Source organism: Haliotis rufescens, unplaced genomic scaffold (assembly GCF_023055435.1).
Source record: "Haliotis rufescens isolate VD_foot unplaced genomic scaffold, xgHalRufe1.0.p SCAF_18, whole genome shotgun sequence".
NCBI classification, from domain to species: domain Eukaryota; kingdom Metazoa; phylum Mollusca; class Gastropoda; order Lepetellida; family Haliotidae; genus Haliotis; species Haliotis rufescens.
The window spans coordinates 11,131,660-11,154,226 of NW_025963868.1; the positions used below are offsets into that span (position 1 = coordinate 11,131,660).

Genomic DNA, 22,567 nt, shown 5'->3' on the forward strand with positions numbered 1-22,567 from the left:
ACACACACAGACACACACACACACAGACACACACACACACACACACACACACACACACACACACACACACACACACACACACACGTGCCTTTGTAAATGCAATATTCATGAATGTTGGATTAAGCCTCACCTTACATAAAACATTTACAATGGTTGAACTGCAACTAAAGGGAGGCAACTCGTGTCTCCTTATCGTGTTAAAAGGAATTTTACAGTTAAATTGTACATAGAAAATGTTTTCAGTTATTTGAGAACCAGTCGAATTAAGCTCAGTCTCTTCTGCGTGATAAATTCTAGGTAATATAATGCTAGTAAAATTAGTGATGTTTTGTTTTGTATATATATGAATATCATAGAGAAAAGGAAAAGAAGGAAATAGCCTTATTTTGAAATTAAATAATGCATATCGCAATAGATATTCATGAAGACACCATTGCGGTGACATCCCGTTGCGGGTCACGTCATAAGGACGTTTCTTGCTACCAATCAGAGCGACGCTTAACAGATCCTGAAAGTGACGGTCGGAATGTGTCTTCCAATCATGCAAACTGGAAACGGTGAACACGGGGTATTCCGAAAAACAGTTACGGACTCTCAGAATGATTCCGTCGAAATCATCGCCTATCTCTTGCTTCAATGGGAAATTTGAAATTGAGACTTTCCGAGGGAAGAATTGCCACACAATCTTGGCCGCCTGATAGACATTCCAGCATTTCGTTTTTTTAGTTTTCAAATTTTGAATTGATATTTTGCCAAGGTGGTCTGGAAAGGAAGTTGCCATAAAGCTGCCTTCTAAATGGCTGAGGGGCGGTCGGGTAGCCTAGTGGTTAAAGCGTTCGCTCGTCACGCCGAAGACCCGGGTTCGATTCCCGACATGGGTACAATGTGTGAAGCTCATTTCTGGTGTCCCCCGCCGTGATATTGCTGGAATATTGCTAAAAGCGGCGTAAAACCATACTCACTCATTCACTCTTAATGGCTGATGTCGACTTGTTGTTTGTCATTTTATTGGTCGGTCAAAGTTCGCGAAAGGTCGTCCTGGCGTGCCCTGTTTTTGGATGTACTCAGATTTTTGTTCGGCAGTGCGAGAACTAAAATCTGATTTAAGTGAACTTGGGCAGATAATCGAGATTGATTATTTTCTAGTGTTGATGTCTTATATTTACATAATGCTGTCAATGTACACACTTTAGGTCTTCAGCAGCCGAATCTTGCTGTAAAGTGTGGCTATGCTTTTCGTAATGGAAATTTACACAGAAGGAGATCTAGAGTAACCTCTCTCTGTATCGAGCCAGTCTCTACATTCCTAAACTTCTTCTGACACAAGTATTTGCTGATGGTGACCCGTGAAGATCCGGGGTAGAATAGGTCTTCAGCAACCCATTCTTGCCGTGAAAGGCGACTATGCTTGTCGTAAAAGGCCACTAACGGATCGGGTGGTCAGGCTCGCTGACTTGGGTGATGCATGTCATCGTATCCAAGTTGCGTGGATCGATGCTCATGATGTCAAACACTGGATTGTCTTGTCCAGACTTGATTATTTACAGACCGCCGTCATACAGCTGGAATATTGCTGAGTGCGGCGTTAAACAAACAAACAAAGCCCTCAGAACAAAGCACAGGTGTGGACTAGCTGTGCACCTAAATCAGCATAATATGCAGCCAGTGCGATATACATGTAATTACTAAATGCTAAAACGACATATTTGGTATAATTCGAAAATACGTTCTCTATACGTCTTTCTTCCAATCGATGTCTTTCAAATGAAATCGGATTGACAATCCTTTCGAATAACGTCCTAATAATATGCAGATATGACAAAACTACTGCGGCAATAGTAAGCAGAATTCATTCACGCTATCACTCATTACTTTTAAGCCATCACGATGTACAAATGCGACTGTTTGTAAATGATTGCATTTGATGTTAACTAATGTCACGGTGCCCGACAATTCGTGTAAAAATGTGGACACTTAAGTACGTATTTTGAGAAGTTTTCGGTGAAGATTATGTCCTGTATAATTAATAAAGAATCTCTGGAGATCCGGATTAGGATTCAGCAACAATCCATGCTTGACGTCAGGGGACATTAACGGGATCGGGAGGACAGACTCACTGATTTGGTTGATGCATGTCATCGTATCCCAATTGCGTACATGATTCAATTACTGGATTGTGTGGTCAAGAATCGAATATTACACACCGCCGTCATGTCGCTGGAATAGTGCTGAGCGCGGTGTTAATCAATCAATCATTCATTACATCAATAATAATTGATAATGAGTACATATACTTTACATTTTTAGCAATAATTCAGCAATATTCAGACGTGGGACACCAAAAATTGGTCTCACACATTCTTTCCATGTGGGGAATCGAACCAGTCTACGACGTGACGAGCACACGCTTTAACCACTAGGCTACCCCACCGCCCAAAGGACCCCATGAAGATTCAGTGGTCATTTTCGTAGAAGCCGACCATATTAAAATGCCTCATCTGGTTGATACTGTGCCAAGGTACCCCTCGTTGTATCGTTGCTCATACTATCAACAACTGGTTTGCTTGCTACATACTCATAAAATCAAACAACTCCATCACTCACTCAGAATGATTGAGGGCGAATTCAGTGGAGGGGCAGATCATATAAAAACAAGTGCTTAGATAATCCCTTGTTCTCCACAAAGAATTCACAATTTAGTTTGAATTCAGAATTTATTTATTGGAAATCTACATTGAAAAAGTGCCCTTCTCACTGTATCGAGCTAGTCCCTACATTCCTAAACATCTTCTGTCACAAGTGTTTGCTGATGGTAAAGTGATTGTATTCCAAGTCTATCCAATGGCATCGACCATTTGGTCTTAACCGTCGTGTGTTTAAGTGACTGAACAAGTTACATGTTGAGTTAAACAGATGAAGTGTTGACAATGGCGATACATACAGTTGACAGACATTCTTGACACCATACCTTACTAACGCAATGTTCAGAAGCTGTATGTAAGTCAACATGTAAGTCACGTGACAAACAAGTGACCCTGAATGTTGTTAGAAATAGTAAAGAAATAGCTGTTCATAATGTTTCTAATTGTGAAAAAACAACATCGTTTTAGAAAGCAATTGGTTTGAAACATTACTTTATTGCAACATTGTGGTAAATATGACAACAATTTAATTTAAGAGAATGCATACTTTTTGCGTTATCTAGTGGTTTTATTGAACTCCGAAACTGGATACCTATTGTAATTCATGAGTTATGAAGTTGCCAGAAGCCCTGCTCATGTCTGTTGTCCGAGACTGGTGTATTCTTGAAATTAGCGACGACGACAACAGCAGCAAGCGCTTGCAACATCTACCCGAGCAGCTGCTGCACGTTTCCGTCGCCTGGATGGAGCTGTAATAATCAAATTATGTCTATGAAGTATAACTTATGGTGCTATATGTATGAGATAATATAGATAATTAAGTGGCATTCTGATTGTCCCAGCTCAAATGAACAGAAATTTAGAAAGGCGTGAGAATACAACAAAAGTAAAATAGACAAAACCACTGCTACCACTATCAGTGTCACTCTATAAACAATCCACACCAATACTTACCTCATTCGATTAACAAGTACTTTTCACTGACTTAGGCCACAGATAGTTCACATTTTAGATACTGTTTTGTAGAGGAATCGCCAGTAAATATTAATGACATATAAGGAAACAGGTGTACAACAGAGTGCCAAAACCAGCTCCCGTGTAATACCAATATAAAGAAATGAATGAATAATTCTGGTATTTGACGAGCAAATGTTTAATAAAAACGGTATGACATGGGAGCGAGTTCAGTCAAATATATATTACTTGCAACTTATAACCTTTTCAACCGTAATTTGATCGAACTATTGGAATTCCCGTCATTAACTAGGTGAAGCGTATGAATACAACAAGTCTGGCGTTGTGTGTGAAAGGAAGACATTATTGGTTGGTTGGTTGGTTTGTTGTGGTTTGTTGTATAACGCCGCACTCAGCAATATCCCAGCTTTTTGACGGCGGTCTGTAAATAGTCGAGTCTGGACAAGGCAATCCAGTGATTGACAACATGAGCATCGATCCACGCTATTGGGATACGATGACATGCATCACCCAAGTCAGCGAGCCTGACCACCCGATCCAGTTAGTCGCCTCTTACGACAAGCATAGTCACCTTTTACGGTAATTTTGGGTTACTAATTGATTTTAACAGAATAATACAGTGAGGAATAAGTATGGTTTTACGTCGCTTTTAGCCATATTTCAACAATATCACGGAGGTATGGGTGGGTACACTGAATATGGGCTTCACACATTGAACCCATGAGGGGAATCTTGATCTTCGCCGTGCTGAGCGAATACCGACGTTGTGACGTAATCTTTGAAACGTTTTGTGCAAGCTGCACCAGCGAGACAATGTCCTAATGTCATGTCATGTCATCGAGTTTTGAGTGATCTATCACTATAGAATAAGTGATCTGATTTTGCAATTGAGGGTTTTCCATATTTTTCGTGGAACTAGTTCCGAGAATACTTCCATGTAAGCACGCGCTTTGGTATTAAACACCAGCTTATTGTTATTAAACAGTAGTACCCTAAACGGGCGAATAATAAACGGAAATATCACTTGGACAAATGTCTTACATGAACTATGTATTTACAATTTAGAGTTTCACACAACCAATGATGTAAGGCAATACATACCTGTGAAGTCAACGGTGCCAGTGTGCACGAGACCGACGAAGTAGACGTCGTGGAAGCGGCAGAAGCAGTCGATCTCATCTCCAAGGAGGTCCTCCACAGCCCACGGCTCAATGGGGCAAACCTTCTTCACGTCGATCCATTCTTCAGCGAGCTGGCCTACGGTTGCATTGTGCTTTGGGAGTAAATGAGAGAAAATATCTTATTTCTAAACGCTTAAGTTCAGGACTAAGACAGCTGTGGAGACAAGAATCAGACAAAATGTGAAATATACTCTCCAACGAAAGTAGGGGATCACGACAAATAAATGTTATCGTCACCAGGTGTTGATGAAAAGTCGAGCGTATGTTCCCCTACCGGTGGCACCCGTCACAACCACACACAAGGGGTCCACCTGAACAAACAGGATCATCAGATACAAGTCAAAATAGGGAATTGCATCCAGTCAATAATACAATAAATTTGGAAATGTTGGGAGCGTGAATGTTTTCCAAAAAGAATAATCAAGCCCCTGATGATCCAGAATGGTTATTCTCTGGCGTTAACGTTTTGTATAAACAAAATAAACTTGCATATGCGTGGCACGGCGTTAAACCGTTCGGCTGTCACGCCTAAGACTTGAGTTCGAGTCCCCATTTTTTATGTCCCTCGCCGTGATATTGGGAACATTTTCTGAAACCGGCATAAAACCATTATCGCTCACTCATTCTTATGAATATAATAGAAAATCCTTCCTTGATTGTATTTCGAATTTTAGTTTATGATTGAGAGAAGGATTTGGTGGTACATTTGCTTGACCCAGCAAAATAGCTCTCTTTGTATTCCTTTTAGAGAAGCTCTGGAATCCGGACGCCAGACGTCAGTACATATCCTTAGTAAGTATTCTACCCTTTAAACAACATTTCCCTAATCTTTGTTAGAAATTGAAGCAAAACTTCACGTACCTGTTCGATACCTCCTATTTTCACTTTCAACTCTTCAAAGGTTTCTTTGATATGTCTGACATAGCATTCTTTGTCCACCGAATTTCTCATGGCAACAAGTTGCTGAAATGAGAAAAAAGAAAATGAAGCTAGCATAAATGGGTGATTTTGTTCTGCTGTAGACATCGCTGCAAGCTCTATCAAGGTGGCACCTAAATAACCGGGACTGGACCAGGAAGATCGGTGACTGAAAGCGACAATCAGCACCATTTGGACATGCAGTCTGATAGGTAACAGTGTCTGTCTTACAAATCTATTTCAGTTGACCTTTCTTTATGCGTATGTTACTGGGTGCCACTTTTACCCAAGACTGACAAGGGGGCAATGGTGTTTAAAGAAAACGGTTAGTTTGAATGTAAGCTTATTGAAATGGACGTTAAGGTTAACACAAATTTCGTCAGAAAATATTTCAACGTTTATTGTACCACTTAGAGTAGAATAAATAACACATACCCTGGAAAACACGTGGAGGTTGGTGGTTTCTCGGAAAGAGGCAGGCGCATTGTCTGGTTTGTGGGACTGCAGTTCAATGATGCCATCTCCGATTGCCACGTCCAGCAGCATTGTCGTATCCCCGTAGGTAGCGCTGATATTTCTCCACTACAGGTATAGGAATTGATTGTTGTTTAGCGCCGCAATCAGCAAAATTCCAAACACAATTAGAAAGAATTAAAGCATACAAGATAGACTGATTATTAACACGAAGAAATTTGAATTCAATGCATTAAGTATCATTCTCATATGTTTCACTTTTAAATACCAAAATGGAGATCAGATATCTATATTGTAAGAATTAACTTTAGTCTGTCTGAAGATTCTTGACAGGGTAACTGGTCAATTGCATTTAGTTCCTGTGTTTGCATTGCCATCAATAAGGAGATGTTGACCTATAAGTAATCGAGTCTGGACCAGACAATCCAGTGATTGATATTATGATCAGCGATTCACGACTTCGGAGTGCACTGACACGTTGAAACAAGTCACCGAGTCTGACCACCCGTTCCATTTAGTTTCCTTCAATGCCCATATAGGTTGTTGGGAACCAATTCTAACATCTGTGGTCTTGTGGATAGAGCGTCTGCCCAGAGAGCAGATGCGCGTCGAAATATAAGTGCAATAATCCTGAGTGCAACATTAAACCTCATATTATCTCACCTCACATCTAACCTGGAATCCCCAAGGAGGAACCACTATTAATTTATTTTACTTCTCGGACCATGTACAATGTCGGCACCCAACACAGTATGTCATAAATTCATTGCACTCCGTTTCACTCATTCACTCGCTCACTCACCTCAGACGCTGCTGCAGAAGACAAAATGAGAGCAAAACTCATCAGGAGCATCGCCATTGTGGATATTTAAGACTGAAACAGGAAGTTGATGCAACATTAATACAAAATATTAAAAGGGGATCATGGTGTTGAGATGTATGAAGGAATGAGAGGAGCTAAGCTATACGATAGAAGTGTAAAGAATAAAATGGTAAACTGACCTTTGCTATTGTAGAAGCACCAATTCACCGTCTGTAACAAGTCGTTCTACTCATCGGCATTTATATCTAATCTGTTAGACACGTGAGTTGTACAGACTCGTCAATTATCCAATCACATGTAATGAGTAGAGGACCACGTGAGTTGAAGATTACGGTCACACAGCCAATCACAATCATTCAGAAGAGGAACCACTGAATCTTGAAACAGGTTGTTGTTTGGCCGTCACCTGAGCAGTGACCATAGTTAGCTCCTCACAATGTTCTCATTATACCTTCTACTCTTTTCTGTAAATAACATGACTTAATTGCATGCTCGTAATATTCTTCTTCGCCACAAGATAAAGTGCATTATTGTACAATGCATTTATTGAGAACACGTTGACGTCATTTGAAATATTGCAATGATTCGTGGGTGTACATGGATTTGTTCCTCGGGAGATGATATGAATGCTACATCACGGGGGCTGTTAATTTAAAATTCTATATTCCAGGTATATGACGGCGGTTAATTGAGATCAAATTGCATGTACCTATAATTTATATAAACATGCAATACTTACAATGTTGGAATATCTCCTGACTCAGACAGGCTCAAAACCGCAAGACAAATGAAGATGCATGTTTTCGGATGCCAAAGTAGACAAATTATTTTCCTGTAATAGCGACGTAACTGTTGATGAGTCGGAACTCCCTTTGAGTATATAGGATGCTATATCAGAAAACGTATGCAGATGTGTCGCAATGTATGATAATACAACAGTCCCTCTGTTTGTGAATAAGAAAATACCGCAATCTATTGAATACTGTTTTCTCGAGATCCAGTCTTTGGGCCACTGTGTCAGGACGTCCTCGCAGCGATGTATATATGCAGCAGTGTCCAGTACGGTAACATTAGTCGGAATACATATCATTTCAGGTGTATGCCTACATTTCGCAGACTACTTTATAATATAGTTGTCACACGAAATTCAGGGACTTTCTTCTTATTCTCGGTCAATGATATTTTCATACCATCCTTTTATCCTTTTATGATGCAAGCCTCCGTTCACAATCATGGTCGGCTGCACACATTCTCGGGAAAGGAAACCTATTCTTACCCTTTTAACCCTTAGGCATTACATAGTTCTTGATAGACACATGAGTATATTAAGCTGGTCTTCATGTCGTATACTACCACGAACTGACAATGAAACCATTTAGATTAAACCGATCAAGATTATGTTTTAACACAGGGAGCGATACAGCCAGCTGACAATGGGCAGGAAGGGACACTTTCCTTGCACTGTTCACTGTACATTTTGATGCACTGCAGTGGTGATACATCAGGACTGTTTCTTGTGTATGACATTTCACTAACATTTGACCTAAAGTGTTTTGATATTGAATAAGACACAGACACACAAACACACACTACACACATTAACATTTGACCTAAAGTGTTTCGATATTGAATCAGACACAGACACACAAACACACACTACACACATTAACATTTGACCTGAAGTGTTTCGACATTGCATTCTGAATCTTAAAAATGACGAATATCATCTCGATGAGCAATCAAACTATGTTACGAGACACGTGCGCGTGCGAGGATAGTGTTTCACAGTAGTCCTTGACTTGCCTTGAAGGATCGCCAACGTTTGTTGCCACAGTGTGAGGTAATTGTGACTAAATGTGTTAGTGTGCGACTTTTCGAACACATTTGTGAAAGGAATTTGTTTACCACAACATTTTATGAACTTTCCAAGTCACTCTTAGCATGTGATATGTTTATCCATGTCCGCCATATAGCAGGGATCTTGCTGAGCACAGCGTTAAACAACAAACAAACAAACTTATACATGCATGTTTGTTTGTTTGTTTGTTTGTTTGTTTGTTTGTTTGTTATTTTAAAATACATTACTACCATGCAGTGTCATATGCCTTTTCTTGATCGAAAAAGAAAGACACAATGTTCACAATTGCATTCTTAACGAATCACTCTAATCGATCTAAATTGTCAATGGTACTGCGATTTTTTAAGAAAACCACATTGAATATTTGTTATTAAATTATTGGATTCTAAGTTCCATGTCAGTCTTTTACTGACCATGCGTTCCATGGTTTTGAAAACGCAGTTAGTCAATGAAATGGGTCCATAATTTGAGGGATCGGTATGATCCCGTATCAGTTTTGGTATAGGAACAACTATGATATCACGCCATGATGAAGGAAACTTACCAGATGTCCAAATATCGTCAAATAGTAACAAGAGAGATTCTGTACAAGGTTCCGGTAAATGTTTCAGGAGTTGATAATGCGCATTATCAGCTCCTGTAGCAGTATGTATCATGAGCTTGCCCAAGGGTTGGTTGGTTGGTTTGTTGTTTTACGACGCACACAGTAATATTCCAGCTATATGACGGAGGTCTGTAAATAACCGAGTCTGGAACAGACAACCCAGTGATCATGAGCATCGATCCATGCAATTTGTATCGATGACAATGCTTCAACCAAGTCAGCGAGCTTGACCACCCGATCCTGTTAGTCGCCTTTTACGACAAGCCAATTGCCTTTTACGGCCAGAATGGGTTGCTGAAGACCTATACCACCCTGGATTTTCACGGGTAGCTTGCCCAAGGGCAGTATGGAGCTAATGAATGGAAAATATTTTATTGTAGTCTTCGCATTATCTGATTTTAAATTAATGTTTCTCTTTTCCTGCTGCTGTTGGTATTTTTTAAATTTAGGAACATAGTTAGTCGAGGAAGAATTTGTTGCTGCCAGTTAATATGCAATACTTGTTTCTGCCATATATGTTGTTTGTTTGTATGTTGTTTTACGCCGCACTCAGCAATATTCTAGCTATATGACAGCGGTCTGTAAATAATCGAGTAAGGACCAGACAATCCAGTGATTGATATCATGAACATCAATCCACGCAATTGGGATCGATGACATGCAACCCCCCAACAGCAGTTTCATGTAAACTGTCACATTTGGGGCGATTAATTAACATAATATCATAGTATGCTAATGTGGATGTTTTGTAAACGTCCGACAAAGGACTTGTCCATACAATCTAGGATTATGTATGTGTCGTTCGTCTTGAGAATTCATGAAGCTGAACTGTCATGAATGTGACCCGACAATAGTCCCCGTTCACAGAACTGGAATCTTATTTTGGAATATGGACTTGTCTCATCATTGCCTACCATCTCCCTCATTAAAATAGATTTATCTTCCAGAAATAGTCACACCAAAAGATATTCATGTATCATGACTGTATAGTACGTCAAAGTCAACGATTTTTCTGTATGGTATATGATTGGTCAGACATGGATACGTCATGATACGTTATGATAAGGCAATGGGATACAACCCATACAAAAGGAGAGTCAGCTGCATAATTCCTACCACATCAGGAGCATGTGGTATGAACCGTTTTTGAAATAACATTAAGTATTAATGTGTCATGAATCACTATCAAACAGTGATGACAGAGAGTGCTCTCGAAAAGGCGAGCTCACCCCTCCCACTGGCGTTATTCGTTTCAAGAGCTGCACAAAGACTGGTGTGAATTGCAAGAATAAGACGATTCCCTTTGTATGTTAAACAAAATGTTTTGGCTAAGGCTATTATTTTTGTCCAAAGTAAACATGTACTCGTCAAGGACATTTTTCAATAGACATTGAGAATAGAAAAGAAATGGCCGCCTTTGTGACAACCGATGATACACAATGGATATATTTAAAAAAGGGTATGTCAATCTGATCTCATGTTAACGAGCGTCTCTTCTGTGTGTATCAAGTTTAAACATGACAAAGAAAACACCTCAACATCTTACAATGCACCTTAAGATTAGAGTGGGGCATCGTAAACTATGATCGTAAACAAAACTATCCAACACCAGGGTATGAAACTCCCAAAAAATTCAGCCAGACCACAGGACTGGTTAGCTGAAATACTTGCCAGCCCTGACCAAAACCTGCCTGCCCACTATAATCATATGTTTTTCAGGACAAGCTAACGGGTTTTCTTTTTGGTTACATTTTATCATTCATCTTTACATGTGAATTAATGCTTGTCATCGGGAAATATTTAGAATATTTTCACATATGAAATATAACCCGACCGTCGGGCAGTGGAATTTGAAAATCTGGCAGCCCGAGTTGAAATCAACCCGTCTCGGACGATCGGGCAGGCAGGTATTTCGAACACTGCCAACAGGTCATTACTGACAAATACACCCAGGCAATCTATGCAAGATCAAGGGATGCATACGTTTTGAAAATTACAAATCTAAGACTGCCACTTGTATGAAAGAAACGACAACCTAACCTAAACAATACCTGATTTTGAGTACCTACAATGTTGTAGTTACACTATCTGTCTCAAAATACATATTGTATGTCTAAAATATTTATTATGACACGAAGCGTGTGAAAAGCTATGCAATATATTCATGAAACAATAAAACCAATTGTGTTTAATTGTCGCCGCTATAATGAAACAATAAAACAAGTTGTGTGCATGTGTTGCTAACATAATGAAACAATATAACCAATTGTGTGCAATTGTTGCCAACATAATGAGTGAGTGAGTGAGTATGGTTTAACGCCGCTTTTAGCAATATTCCAGCAATATCACGGCGGGGGACACCAGAAATGGGCTTCACACATTGTACCCATGTCGGGAATCGAGCCCGGGCCTTCAGCGTGGCGAGGAAACGCTTTAACCACATGGCTACCCGACCACCCCGCCAACATAATGAAACAATAAGACCAACAGTGTGCAATTGTCGCCAACATAATGAAACAATAATACCAGTTGTGTGCATGTGTTGCTAACATAATGAAACAATATAACCAATTGTGCAATTGTCGCCTACATAATGAAACAATAAAACCAATTGTGTGCAATTGTCGCCAACATAATGAAACATGAAACAATAAAACCAGTTGTGTGCATTTGTCGCCAACATAATGAAACAATAATACCAGTTGTGTGCATGTGTCGCTAACATAATAAAACAATAAAACCAATTGTGTGCAATTGTCGCCAACATAATAAAACAATAAAACCAATTGTGTGCAATTGTTGCCAACATAATGAAACAATAAAACCAATTGTGTGCAATTGCCGCCAACATAATGAAACAATAATACCAGTTGTGTGCATGTGTCGCTAACTTTATGAAACAATATAACCAATTGTGTGCAATTGTCGCCAACATAATGAAACAATTAAACCAGTTGCGTGCAATTGTTGCCAACATAATGCAACAATAAAACCAATAGTGTGCAATTGTCGCCAACATAATGAAACAATAAGACCAATTGTGTGCAATTGTCGCCAACATAATGAAACAATAATACCAGTTGTGTGCAATTGTCGCTAACATAATGAAACAATATAACCAATTGTGTGCAATTGTCGCCAACATAATGAGACAATAAAACCTGTTGTGTGCAATTGTCGCCAACATAATGAGACAATATAACCAATTGTGTGCAATTGTCCCCAACATAATAAAACAATAAAACCAATTGTGTGCAATTGTCGCCAACATAATGAAACAATAAAACCTGTTGTGTGCAATTGTCGCCAACATAATGAGACAATATAACCAATTGTGTGCAATTGTTGCCAACATAATGAGTGAGTGAGTGAGTATGGTTTAACGCCGCTTTTAGCAATATTCCAGCAATATCACGGCGGGGGACACCAGAAATGGGCTTCACACATTGTACCCATGTCGGGAATCGAACCCGGGCCTTCAGCATGGCGAGGAAACGCTTTAACCACATGGCTACCCGACCACCCCGCCAACATAATGAAACAATAAGACCAACAGTGTGCAATTGTCGCCAACATAATGAAACAATAATACCAGTTGTGTGCATGTGTTGCTAACATAATGAAACAATATAACCAATTGTGCAATTGTCGCCTACATAATGAAACAATAAAACCAATTGTGTGCAATTGTCGCCAACATAATGAAACATGAAACAATAAAACCAGTTGTGTGCATTTGTCGCCAACATAATGAGACAATATAACCAATTGTGTGCAATTGTCCCCAACATAATAAAACAATAAAACCAATTGTGTGCAATTGTCGCCAACATAATGAAACAATAATACCAGTTGTGTGCAATTGTCGCTAACATAATGAGACAATATAACCAATTGTGTGCAAGTGTCGCCAACATAATGAAACAATATAACCAATTGTGTGCAATTGTCGCCTACATAATGCAACAATAAAACCAATAGTGTGCAATTATCCCCAACATAATAAAACAATCAAACCAATTGTGTGCAATTGTCGCCAACATAATGAAACAATAAAACCAATTGTGTGAAATTGTCGCATACATATGGAAACAATAATACCAGTTGTGTGCAACTGTCGCTAACATAATGAGACAATATAACCAATTGTGTGCAATTGTCGCCAACATAATGAAACAATAATACCAGTTGTGTGCAATTGTCGCCAACATAATGAAACAATAAAACTAGCTGTTTGCAATTGTCGCCAACATAATGAAACAATAAAACCAGCTGTGTGCAATTGTCGCCAACATAATGCAACAATAAAACCAATTGTGTGCAATTGTCGGCAACATAATGAAACAATAAAACCAGTTGTGTGCAATTGTCGTCAACATAATGAAACAATAAAACCAATTGTGTGAAATTGTCGCATACATATGGAAACAATAATACCAGTTGTGTGCAACTGTCGCTAACATAATGAGACAATATTACCATTTGTGTGCAATTGTCGCCAACATAATGAAACAATAATACCAGTTGTGTGCAATTGTCGCTAACATAATGAGACAATATAACCAATTGTGTGCAATTGTCGCCAACATAATGAAACGATAAAACCAGTTGTGTGCAATTGTCGCCAACATAATGAAACAATAAAACTAGCTGTTTGCAATTGTCGCCAACATAATGAAACAATAAAACCAGCTGTGTGCAATTGTCGCCAACATAATGCAACAATAAAACCAATTGTGTGCAATTGTCGGCAACATAATGAAACAATTAAACCAGTTGTGTGCAATTGTCGTCAACATAATGAAACAATAACCCAAGTTGTGTACAATTGTCGCCAACATAATGAAACAATAAAACCAGTTGTGTGCAATTGTCGCCAACATAATGCAACAATAAAACCAATTGTGTGCAATTGTCGTCAACATAATGAAACAATAAGACCAACAGTGTGCAATTGTCGCCAACATAATGAAACAATAAAACCAGTTGTGTGAATGTGTCGCCAACATAATGAAACAATAAAACCAATTGTGTGCATGTGTAGCCAACGTAATGAAACAATAAAACCAATTGTGTGCAATTGTCGCCAACATAGTGAAACAATAAAATCAACAGTGTGCAATTGGCGCCAACATCATGAAACAAAAAACAACAATTGTGTGCAATTGTCGCCAACATAATGAGACAATATAACCAATTGTGTGCAAGTGTCGCCAACATAATGAAACAATATAACCAATTGTGTGCAATTGTCGCCTACATAATGCAACAATAAAACCAATAGTGTGCAATTATCCCCAACATAATAAAACAATCAAACCAATTGTGTGCAATTGTCGCCAACATAATGAAACAATAAAACCAATTGTGTGAAATTGTCGCATACATATGGAAACAATAATACCAGTTGTGTGCAACTGTCGCTAACATAATGAGACAATATAACCAATTGTGTGCAATTGTCGCCAACATAATGAAACAATAATACCAGTTGTGTGCAATTGTCGCCAACATAATGAAACAATAAAACTAGCTGTTTGCAATTGTCGCCAACATAATGAAACAATAAAACCAGCTGTGTGCAATTGTCGCCAACATAATGCAACAATAAAACCAATTGTGTGCAATTGTCGGCAACATAATGAAACAATAAAACCAGTTGTGTGCAATTGTCGTCAACATAATGAAACAATAAAACCAATTGTGTGAAATTGTCGCATACATATGGAAACAATAATACCAGTTGTGTGCAACTGTCGCTAACATAATGAGACAATATTACCATTTGTGTGCAATTGTCGCCAACATAATGAAACAATAATACCAGTTGTGTGCAATTGTCGCTAACATAATGAGACAATATAACCAATTGTGTGCAATTGTCGCCAACATAATGAAACGATAAAACCAGTTGTGTGCAATTGTCGCCAACATAATGAAACAATAAAACTAGCTGTTTGCAATTGTCGCCAACATAATGAAACAATAAAACCAGCTGTGTGCAATTGTCGCCAACATAATGCAACAATAAAACCAATTGTGTGCAATTGTCGGCAACATAATGAAACAATAAAACCAGTTGTGTGCAATTGTCGTCAACATAATGAAACAATAACCCAAGTTGTGTACAATTGTCGCCAACATAATGAAACAATAAAACCAGTTGTGTGCAATTGTCGCCAACATAATGCAACAATAAAACCAATTGTGTGCAATTGTCGTCAACATAATGAAACAATAACACAAGTTGTGTGCAATTGTCGCCAACATAATGAAACAATAAAACCAGTTGTGTGAATGTGTCGCCAACATAATGAAACAATAAAACCAATTGTGTGCATGTGTAGCCAACATAATGAAACAATAAAACCAATTGTGTGCAATTGTCGCCAACATAGTGAAACAATAAAATCAACAGTGTGCAATTGGCGCCAACATCATGAAACAAAAAACAACAATTGTGTGCAATTGTCGCCAACATAACATTCAACTGCAAGTCATCAGATGTTTGAAAATGTATTTTCTAAGAAATGTTTCAAGCTGAAACTAGTTATATTTAGTTAGAATGAAATAATGTATGTCAAGCGTTCGGTACCTCTGAAATTCAATCTGCGTGTGTTTGTAAATGGTAGTCCAGGTTGCAGCCATTTCAGTCTTAAAAATGTGTCCTTGAGCTAACAAATTACAGTTTATGCTTTTTCGTATCTGTTTGGCCATTTCGAAAAGTTCAGACTTCTTGAGCATAGAGACTTGTTCAGCTGAAGGTTGGTTTACAAATTCCTCTACACTAAACACCATAGTGATTGTTGGCTTCACACAAACTTAGACAATATAATGTTTATCCAATAATTTTGAAAAATAATTTGTGATATATTTTTGATCACGGACGAGTTCCAATTTCTGTTATGTGTCGATTCCCAAATTGAAACAATATGTTAATCCAGAAATCTGTACGCAAAAGAAATTTGTGTGAAACCAACAAACAACCAACAAGTGGTATACAATCAACAAAAGTATAATTACAAAATTCATGCTTGCAGTGGTCAATGTCAAATACAAAGATACAGTGGTGATAGCAAAAGTATATTCACCCAGCGGCGACTGTGGTCAAGTTTCCGAGATGGGTTAGGCAGGGAATCAGGGATGATGAGCGATCCTCACATGGAGGGATGAAAAAGCGTGAGAGAGAGACCAAATGTGTGAGAGATGCGTATGGTCCAACTCGCTTCCAGAACACAGAATATTCGATACTAGTCCACGGTATACCGGCCTTTTACACATCACACTCGTATCTAAATATAATAACTTCCTGACGACTGCTTAGATTAAATAGTACTACATTCTTTACGACTAATTCCTGCCAAAATACAATGCAAGCAGTGTCTACCGAATCTCGACAGAAACAACAGAAACACACTGTGTTCATTTTTAAATACAAGTAATAAAATACACTGTCACATAACACTCTTGACAATGGACACATTATAACTAACGCATAATATGATTGATGGATGAAAGCAATACATGTACTTAATTTGATTTTGTTTGTTTGTTGTTTAACGCCGCTCTCGGCGGTTTGATTTATATAATTAAATTAAATAATGAATCACTCAAGCATTCAATGCATATTGAATTAACACCCCACTACACTAGAGGCAGCTGTGACTCGTGAAGATTGCGGTTAGAATAGGTCTTCAGTAACCCAAACTTGTCGTTAGAGGCGATTAACGGGATCGGGTGGTCAGGCTCGCTGACTTGGTTGATACATGTCATCGTATCGCAGTTGCGCAGAACGATGCTCATGATGTCAATCACTGGGTTGTCTGGTTAAGACTCGATTAATTACAGACCGCCGTCATATAGCTGGAATATGGCTGAAAGCGGCGTTCAACAACAAACAATGCTACGGCTCGTTTAATATGAGATCAAACGGTATATACCTATGATACATAAACATGCATCGCCTACTGATTCCGGATTCAGACAGGTAAAAAACCGCTAGGCATATGTACATGCAACTTTTTATCAATGGTTTTTCTCAAGTCACTAACACAGCATAGATAAATTGCATCAGGATGCACCTGGATGAATTCATAACTCTTAGTGAACTGATATATTTCTGAAACGTAGACTACCCATGTATCTTTCACGTGACACTCACATAACATCAGCGACATGGAAGTCACAAAGGAGTTGTTTACTTGGCGATGGGCAAGTGACTCATCTAAAATGCACATGCACATGCTATTTATATGCTTTATAGTACAGGCAAAGTTGTGTGTCTACTGCCACAAAGGAGCTGGCTTCAGTACAAAGACAACCTGTTCTAAGACTTCAAATTGTATCAATGTATTGATTATGTTCTAAATAGAAGCGACGAAACACTATCCATATTTCTAAGAAATAGACAAAGGTCGATTGTATGATTGCGACTATATCATGAGCATGTGCCTGTGAGTCACCGTTACTTTGGGATGATATCAGGTGTTCGTTGTCGCAAACAAATCCGTCTTATTTTGAATAACTGTTTGTTAACCTACAATGTTGTTGTCAGTCAGTAATTGTAAAGAGAGATTCGAACCCACAATCACAGGTTTCTAGCATGCCCAAGGGACGTAACTCTGCACATATTCAGTACATGACACATGACAACATGAATCCATGTAAGACCACTAGATCATAAAAAGATAAATAAAAAATAAAAATATGAAATTATTGATATCTGGCTCTCTCCATTTTACAGGACTTCATTATTCTATATTGTACATTGACATAACAATGACTTATGGTCGTGTTCGAATCCTGGTCGCCCAGAGTGTGCTTCTAGGTTTGTCAGCGCCAAACTAGGATACTGTTAAATTTGGATTTAAACCCCACTCACTCACTGTTTTTCGTTGCTCTCCAATACACGTATTTTCACTATTCACAACCATTAGTGGTGGTTTCGTGCATCACGTGCTGTTCAAGCATGATGGGAACTTACATTGAGATTATATATTGCATTCAGACTGCCTCCGTGGTTTAGTGGTAGAGCGTCTGCCAGGAGAGAGGAAGTTCTGGGGTTCGATCCACGGCCGCGTCATACCAAAAGACGTTAAAAGTTGGTACTCGTTGTTACCCTGTCTGGCGCTTGGCCTGAAGAGGCTAAGACAAGGATTGGTCAGCCCGGAGCCAGTATACTGTGTCTGAGTGGGGTATACATTTTAAACTGTAGCATGGTTTCTCAGTGGGCTAGTAAAATAGGCAATAGTCCTGACTAGTACAAGCAGCCACACATATGCACAAACTCACACGCACACAAACACACACACATACACACACGTCATGCACTTCGATATACAGCGAAGTGTCATAGCATCATATTGGATGTGATATGCAGTTACGTTTTGATCGTTTTAAAACTGTTTTTTATTTGCGTAATAAAGTATGTTTATCAATTCTGATTTTCACCAGAAATATGAAACGGATATAGTTATGTAAAAAAAAAAAAATCAAAACCCTTTCTATAATCATAAGAAATATCTGCTAAAAGCAGTCGATTGTAAGCGACAAACTATTTTACAAACACGTGCAGAGGAACCACAATGATGCTAAAATGTTCGCTCAGAGGTTAACTGAACGTCTTCCTTGTGAATAGCCGTCATATAGCTGGAATAGCTGGCGTTAAACAAGAAAGAAACAAACGAACAAATCCGAGTGAATGACTTGTGAAGTAGGGGATACTATTGGCAATGCAAAGCATTGTTTCCTTGATGACTGCCTCAGTGATGTAAGTGATAGAAAAAAGTTGATTGCCTTAATTTATGGGCATTTATCAATCCCTGTTAGAAACGCCTGTCGTGACAAATAGATAGTGTTATGCTTTGTGACGTAGTAGATTATCCCTACCTGCTTTAAAACGTGAAGGTATATAATCAATGTGCTTATGCTGTCACCAATAGTCAATGCAGATAAATACAGGTTTTCCTGTTGTGAGGGACTCAAGTTGAAACTAGATACATTGATGTATGTAAAGCGTTCGGCATACATCTGATTTTGGTTCATTTTTCTCTAGCAAACAGTTTTAATGTATTTTGTATCTCCAGACAATGAACACACTAAAGGCATAAACATATATATAGCCATATTCGTGTGATGAAAGAAATACTTTCTGTCTCTAAATTTTTCTCACGCTCCTTTTAGCTGTGTCACAACCTGATCATTTTGAAGAAAAACACTATTTGAAATTATTTACGTACAGCTATTCTTCCTTGTAATTTGTGTTTGTGCTTTGGTATAGGCACAGTGAAACTTCACCTTATATTTCAGAGGTCGTACCTGAAACTCAAGTAACATGAAAACATGGACACACAAAGGAGATGTTTACTTGACGACGGGTACATAACAAGGTAAAGAAGCACTTAAGTGTATGTATTATCATAATTATTTTGACCCGAGAAGATCCGGGGTAGAGCTCTGGTATTTTCCAAACGCAAAGTTTCAATAGGGACAATTTTTCTCAGAGCCTACAGACAACCTGTTAAGACAAGACTGAGTTTGAGAACTGATGGCATATATAATATTTTCAAGAGTGGCCTTTCGTGTGTATTATTTAACATTTAATAACATTTTCTGATCACATAAAGCGACCCTAGTGCCAATCTCTTCATAAGGCATTTTAGCTTGTTGTTAATACCATATATATATGAACAAACCAAATTATAATGTGTCACATGGCGGGTGATAGTGATAACGTTGTTTTCTTGTTTTCACTTCTTATAGTCACACACAATGCATGGTGATACAATTGACATGGTCATTGTGGTGAAAAACACCATAATGTATTTACAAGTTTACTTTCAACGAATCACGCTAATGTTGGGCCTCGTCACAGGGCAGTATAAGCATGTGTTTGTCCTTGTTCACGTGTAGCTATGCAGCAAGGAAAGTTGCCAGCAACCTAAACTGGCCGTCAGAGTAGACTTAATGGATCGAGTAACTTGTTTGATTGAGGTCAAGGTACCCCGATGATGTGGAGAGTTCACGAATTGAATCTCTCTGGTCGAGACTCGATTACTATTATGTCGCTGTCATATAGCAGGAATAGTGCTGAATGCGGCGTTACAAAATAACCACACACGCATTCGCTTCAGTTCCATAACTGATTGGAAGCCAATTTCCGTATAAGGGTTCATTCGCAAGACGATGACCAAGTGATTTTTCGCGAAATCAGCGATGCAGGTGTCTTGCTTAATCTTGATTTAGCGGGGGTTCATCTCCATAGCAAAGAGTAAATATTGTTGGGTTCATCAAATTTAGGTGCGTTATTACAGAGCCTTACATAAGCGTGTAGATTGATGTACATCATAGTTTATTTCATTCCTTTTTTTATTTCAATATCCAAACACACTCAAACTGGCAATGTATATATTTAGCTGGTCCATCACGGAAGATACTTTCTTAGTGAATTTATATATCGCTACCTTGTCTTTCTGTGTAGTGGCAGTGTATGGGTACCTCGATCAACTGTTTGGTGAATTATTAAAATCGACAAAACCTTTTCCATATTCATTAGACCGCCACCGTGGATCGAGCATCTAGCCGTGGACTGGAAGGTAAGTGGTTCGCTATCCGTCCACGTCATACGTTTAAGATGGCACTTGTTGTTACCCTGCCTGGCTTGTGGCTAAAGCAAGGACTGTGTCTCTGTGGGATATTCATTGTAAATCCCATTTCATCTCACCTCAGCTTATTCAATTGAACGATTCCAACTTTTTCATGAGCATGTGTTTACTGCTCACTATCATAACTATTTGATAGTGAGCACTAAAAACACGGTAGCATATGATATATGTCAAAATAGGGTCTGGCATTGGGCATACATGTAATATTTGCTACCGATTCGTCAAATTTGGAAATGTCCTCCACTTGTCAGCCATAAAATCTTTGAAAGGTTTTCATTACATAAATGTTGTTGTCTGAGCAAGAGTCATATGGCACTCTCTAACATCTTCGCAAAAAGAGCATGCCCGATTGTTACTCAAAAGAACTGATTATGAAATGTAGACAACAAAGGCTGGAACTGCTGGAAAGACAAAGAGGGAAAGTTGACTTGTATGGAGAACAAGTCGTCCTTTATGCAATACAGTCTTGTTCACATTGGACGTATCATTTCAAATGTACAAAGGCGTCCCTGTCAGATAGAAATCGTAATTCAATCATGAAACGCTACGTTCTGAAAGGCATATAGTATGCCATTTTGATCTGCATTCAAGTCTCTTCGTGTCCCACGCTCTGCACTGACACCAGTATTATTTGTGTTGGCAAAAGAAAGCATATCGAATTTCTTATGAATTTTCACTCTTTGAAATATATCATATTTACGACTAAAACACATGCTGATACCCTTCAAAAGATTCATAACAGCGGATACAGCTGATACCTTGCCTATTATATTTCGCATGGTTGTTTTTCCGGTTTGGGTTATATATGAATTGACCCGAAACATTCTGATGCGGCGTTCATGACACTCTAATGCATCAATCCTAGACAAAAGGATTTTTCGACTTACTTGTTATTTTGAGTTTGGAAATCTATTGGAAATATACATAGACGTAGAGCCACTTCTCACTGTATCGAGCTAGTCCCTACATTCCTAAACTTTCTTCTGACACAAGTATTTGCTGAGGGTACAGTGATTGTATTCCAACACTATCCAGTGACATCGGTCATTTGGTCTTAACCATCGTATGTTTGATTGGTTGGTTGTGTTCTTGTTTAACGCCGCACTGAGCAATATTCCAGCTATGTGCCTTCGGTCTGTAAATAAACGAGTCTGGAGCAGACAATCCAGGGATTGACATCATGAGCATCGATATAAATAGGGTCATTGTACAACATTAAATTGTCATTTAAGATCTGCAGATTCTTACTTGTTAGTACTAGACACTATTATAACTACTGTTTACTTACTTACAATTAACCCGTGAACATCCGGGTAGAATAGGTCTTCAGCAGCCCATGCTTGCTGTTAAAGCACATGCTATGCTTGTCGTAAGATGGTGACTAAAGTGATCGGGTGGTCAGGCTCGATGACTTGGTTGATGCATGTCC

General features: G+C 38.7%; 1 protein-coding gene across 4 annotated transcripts in view; it reads right to left on the reverse strand.

The window, feature by feature from the left end:
- LOC124119138 overlaps window positions 1–22,567 on the reverse strand; it is a 68,063-nt gene that overhangs the window by 21,375 nt on the left and 24,121 nt on the right. Inside the window, exons 1-6 of one of the 4 annotated variants that reach the window (XM_048398209.1) lie at window positions 7,753–7,776; window positions 6,993–7,064; window positions 6,152–6,298; window positions 5,660–5,761; window positions 4,719–4,890; window positions 3,118–3,391 (exon numbers count right to left, since the gene is read on the reverse strand). The exons of 1 other annotated variant lie outside the window; for it this stretch is intronic. In XM_048398209.1, the coding sequence (XP_048254166.1) occupies window positions 3,312–3,391; window positions 4,719–4,890; window positions 5,660–5,761; window positions 6,152–6,298; window positions 6,993–7,049 (558 nt within the window). In that variant the 5' untranslated portion in view covers window positions 7,050–7,064; window positions 7,753–7,776 and the 3' untranslated portion in view covers window positions 3,118–3,311. Of the gene's footprint in view, window positions 1–3,117; window positions 3,392–4,718; window positions 4,891–5,659; window positions 5,762–6,151; window positions 6,299–6,992; window positions 7,065–7,192; window positions 7,351–7,752; window positions 7,777–22,567 lie in introns of those variants that run through there. 2 more of the 4 variants (XM_048398207.1, XM_048398208.1) reach the window with 2 other exon arrangements.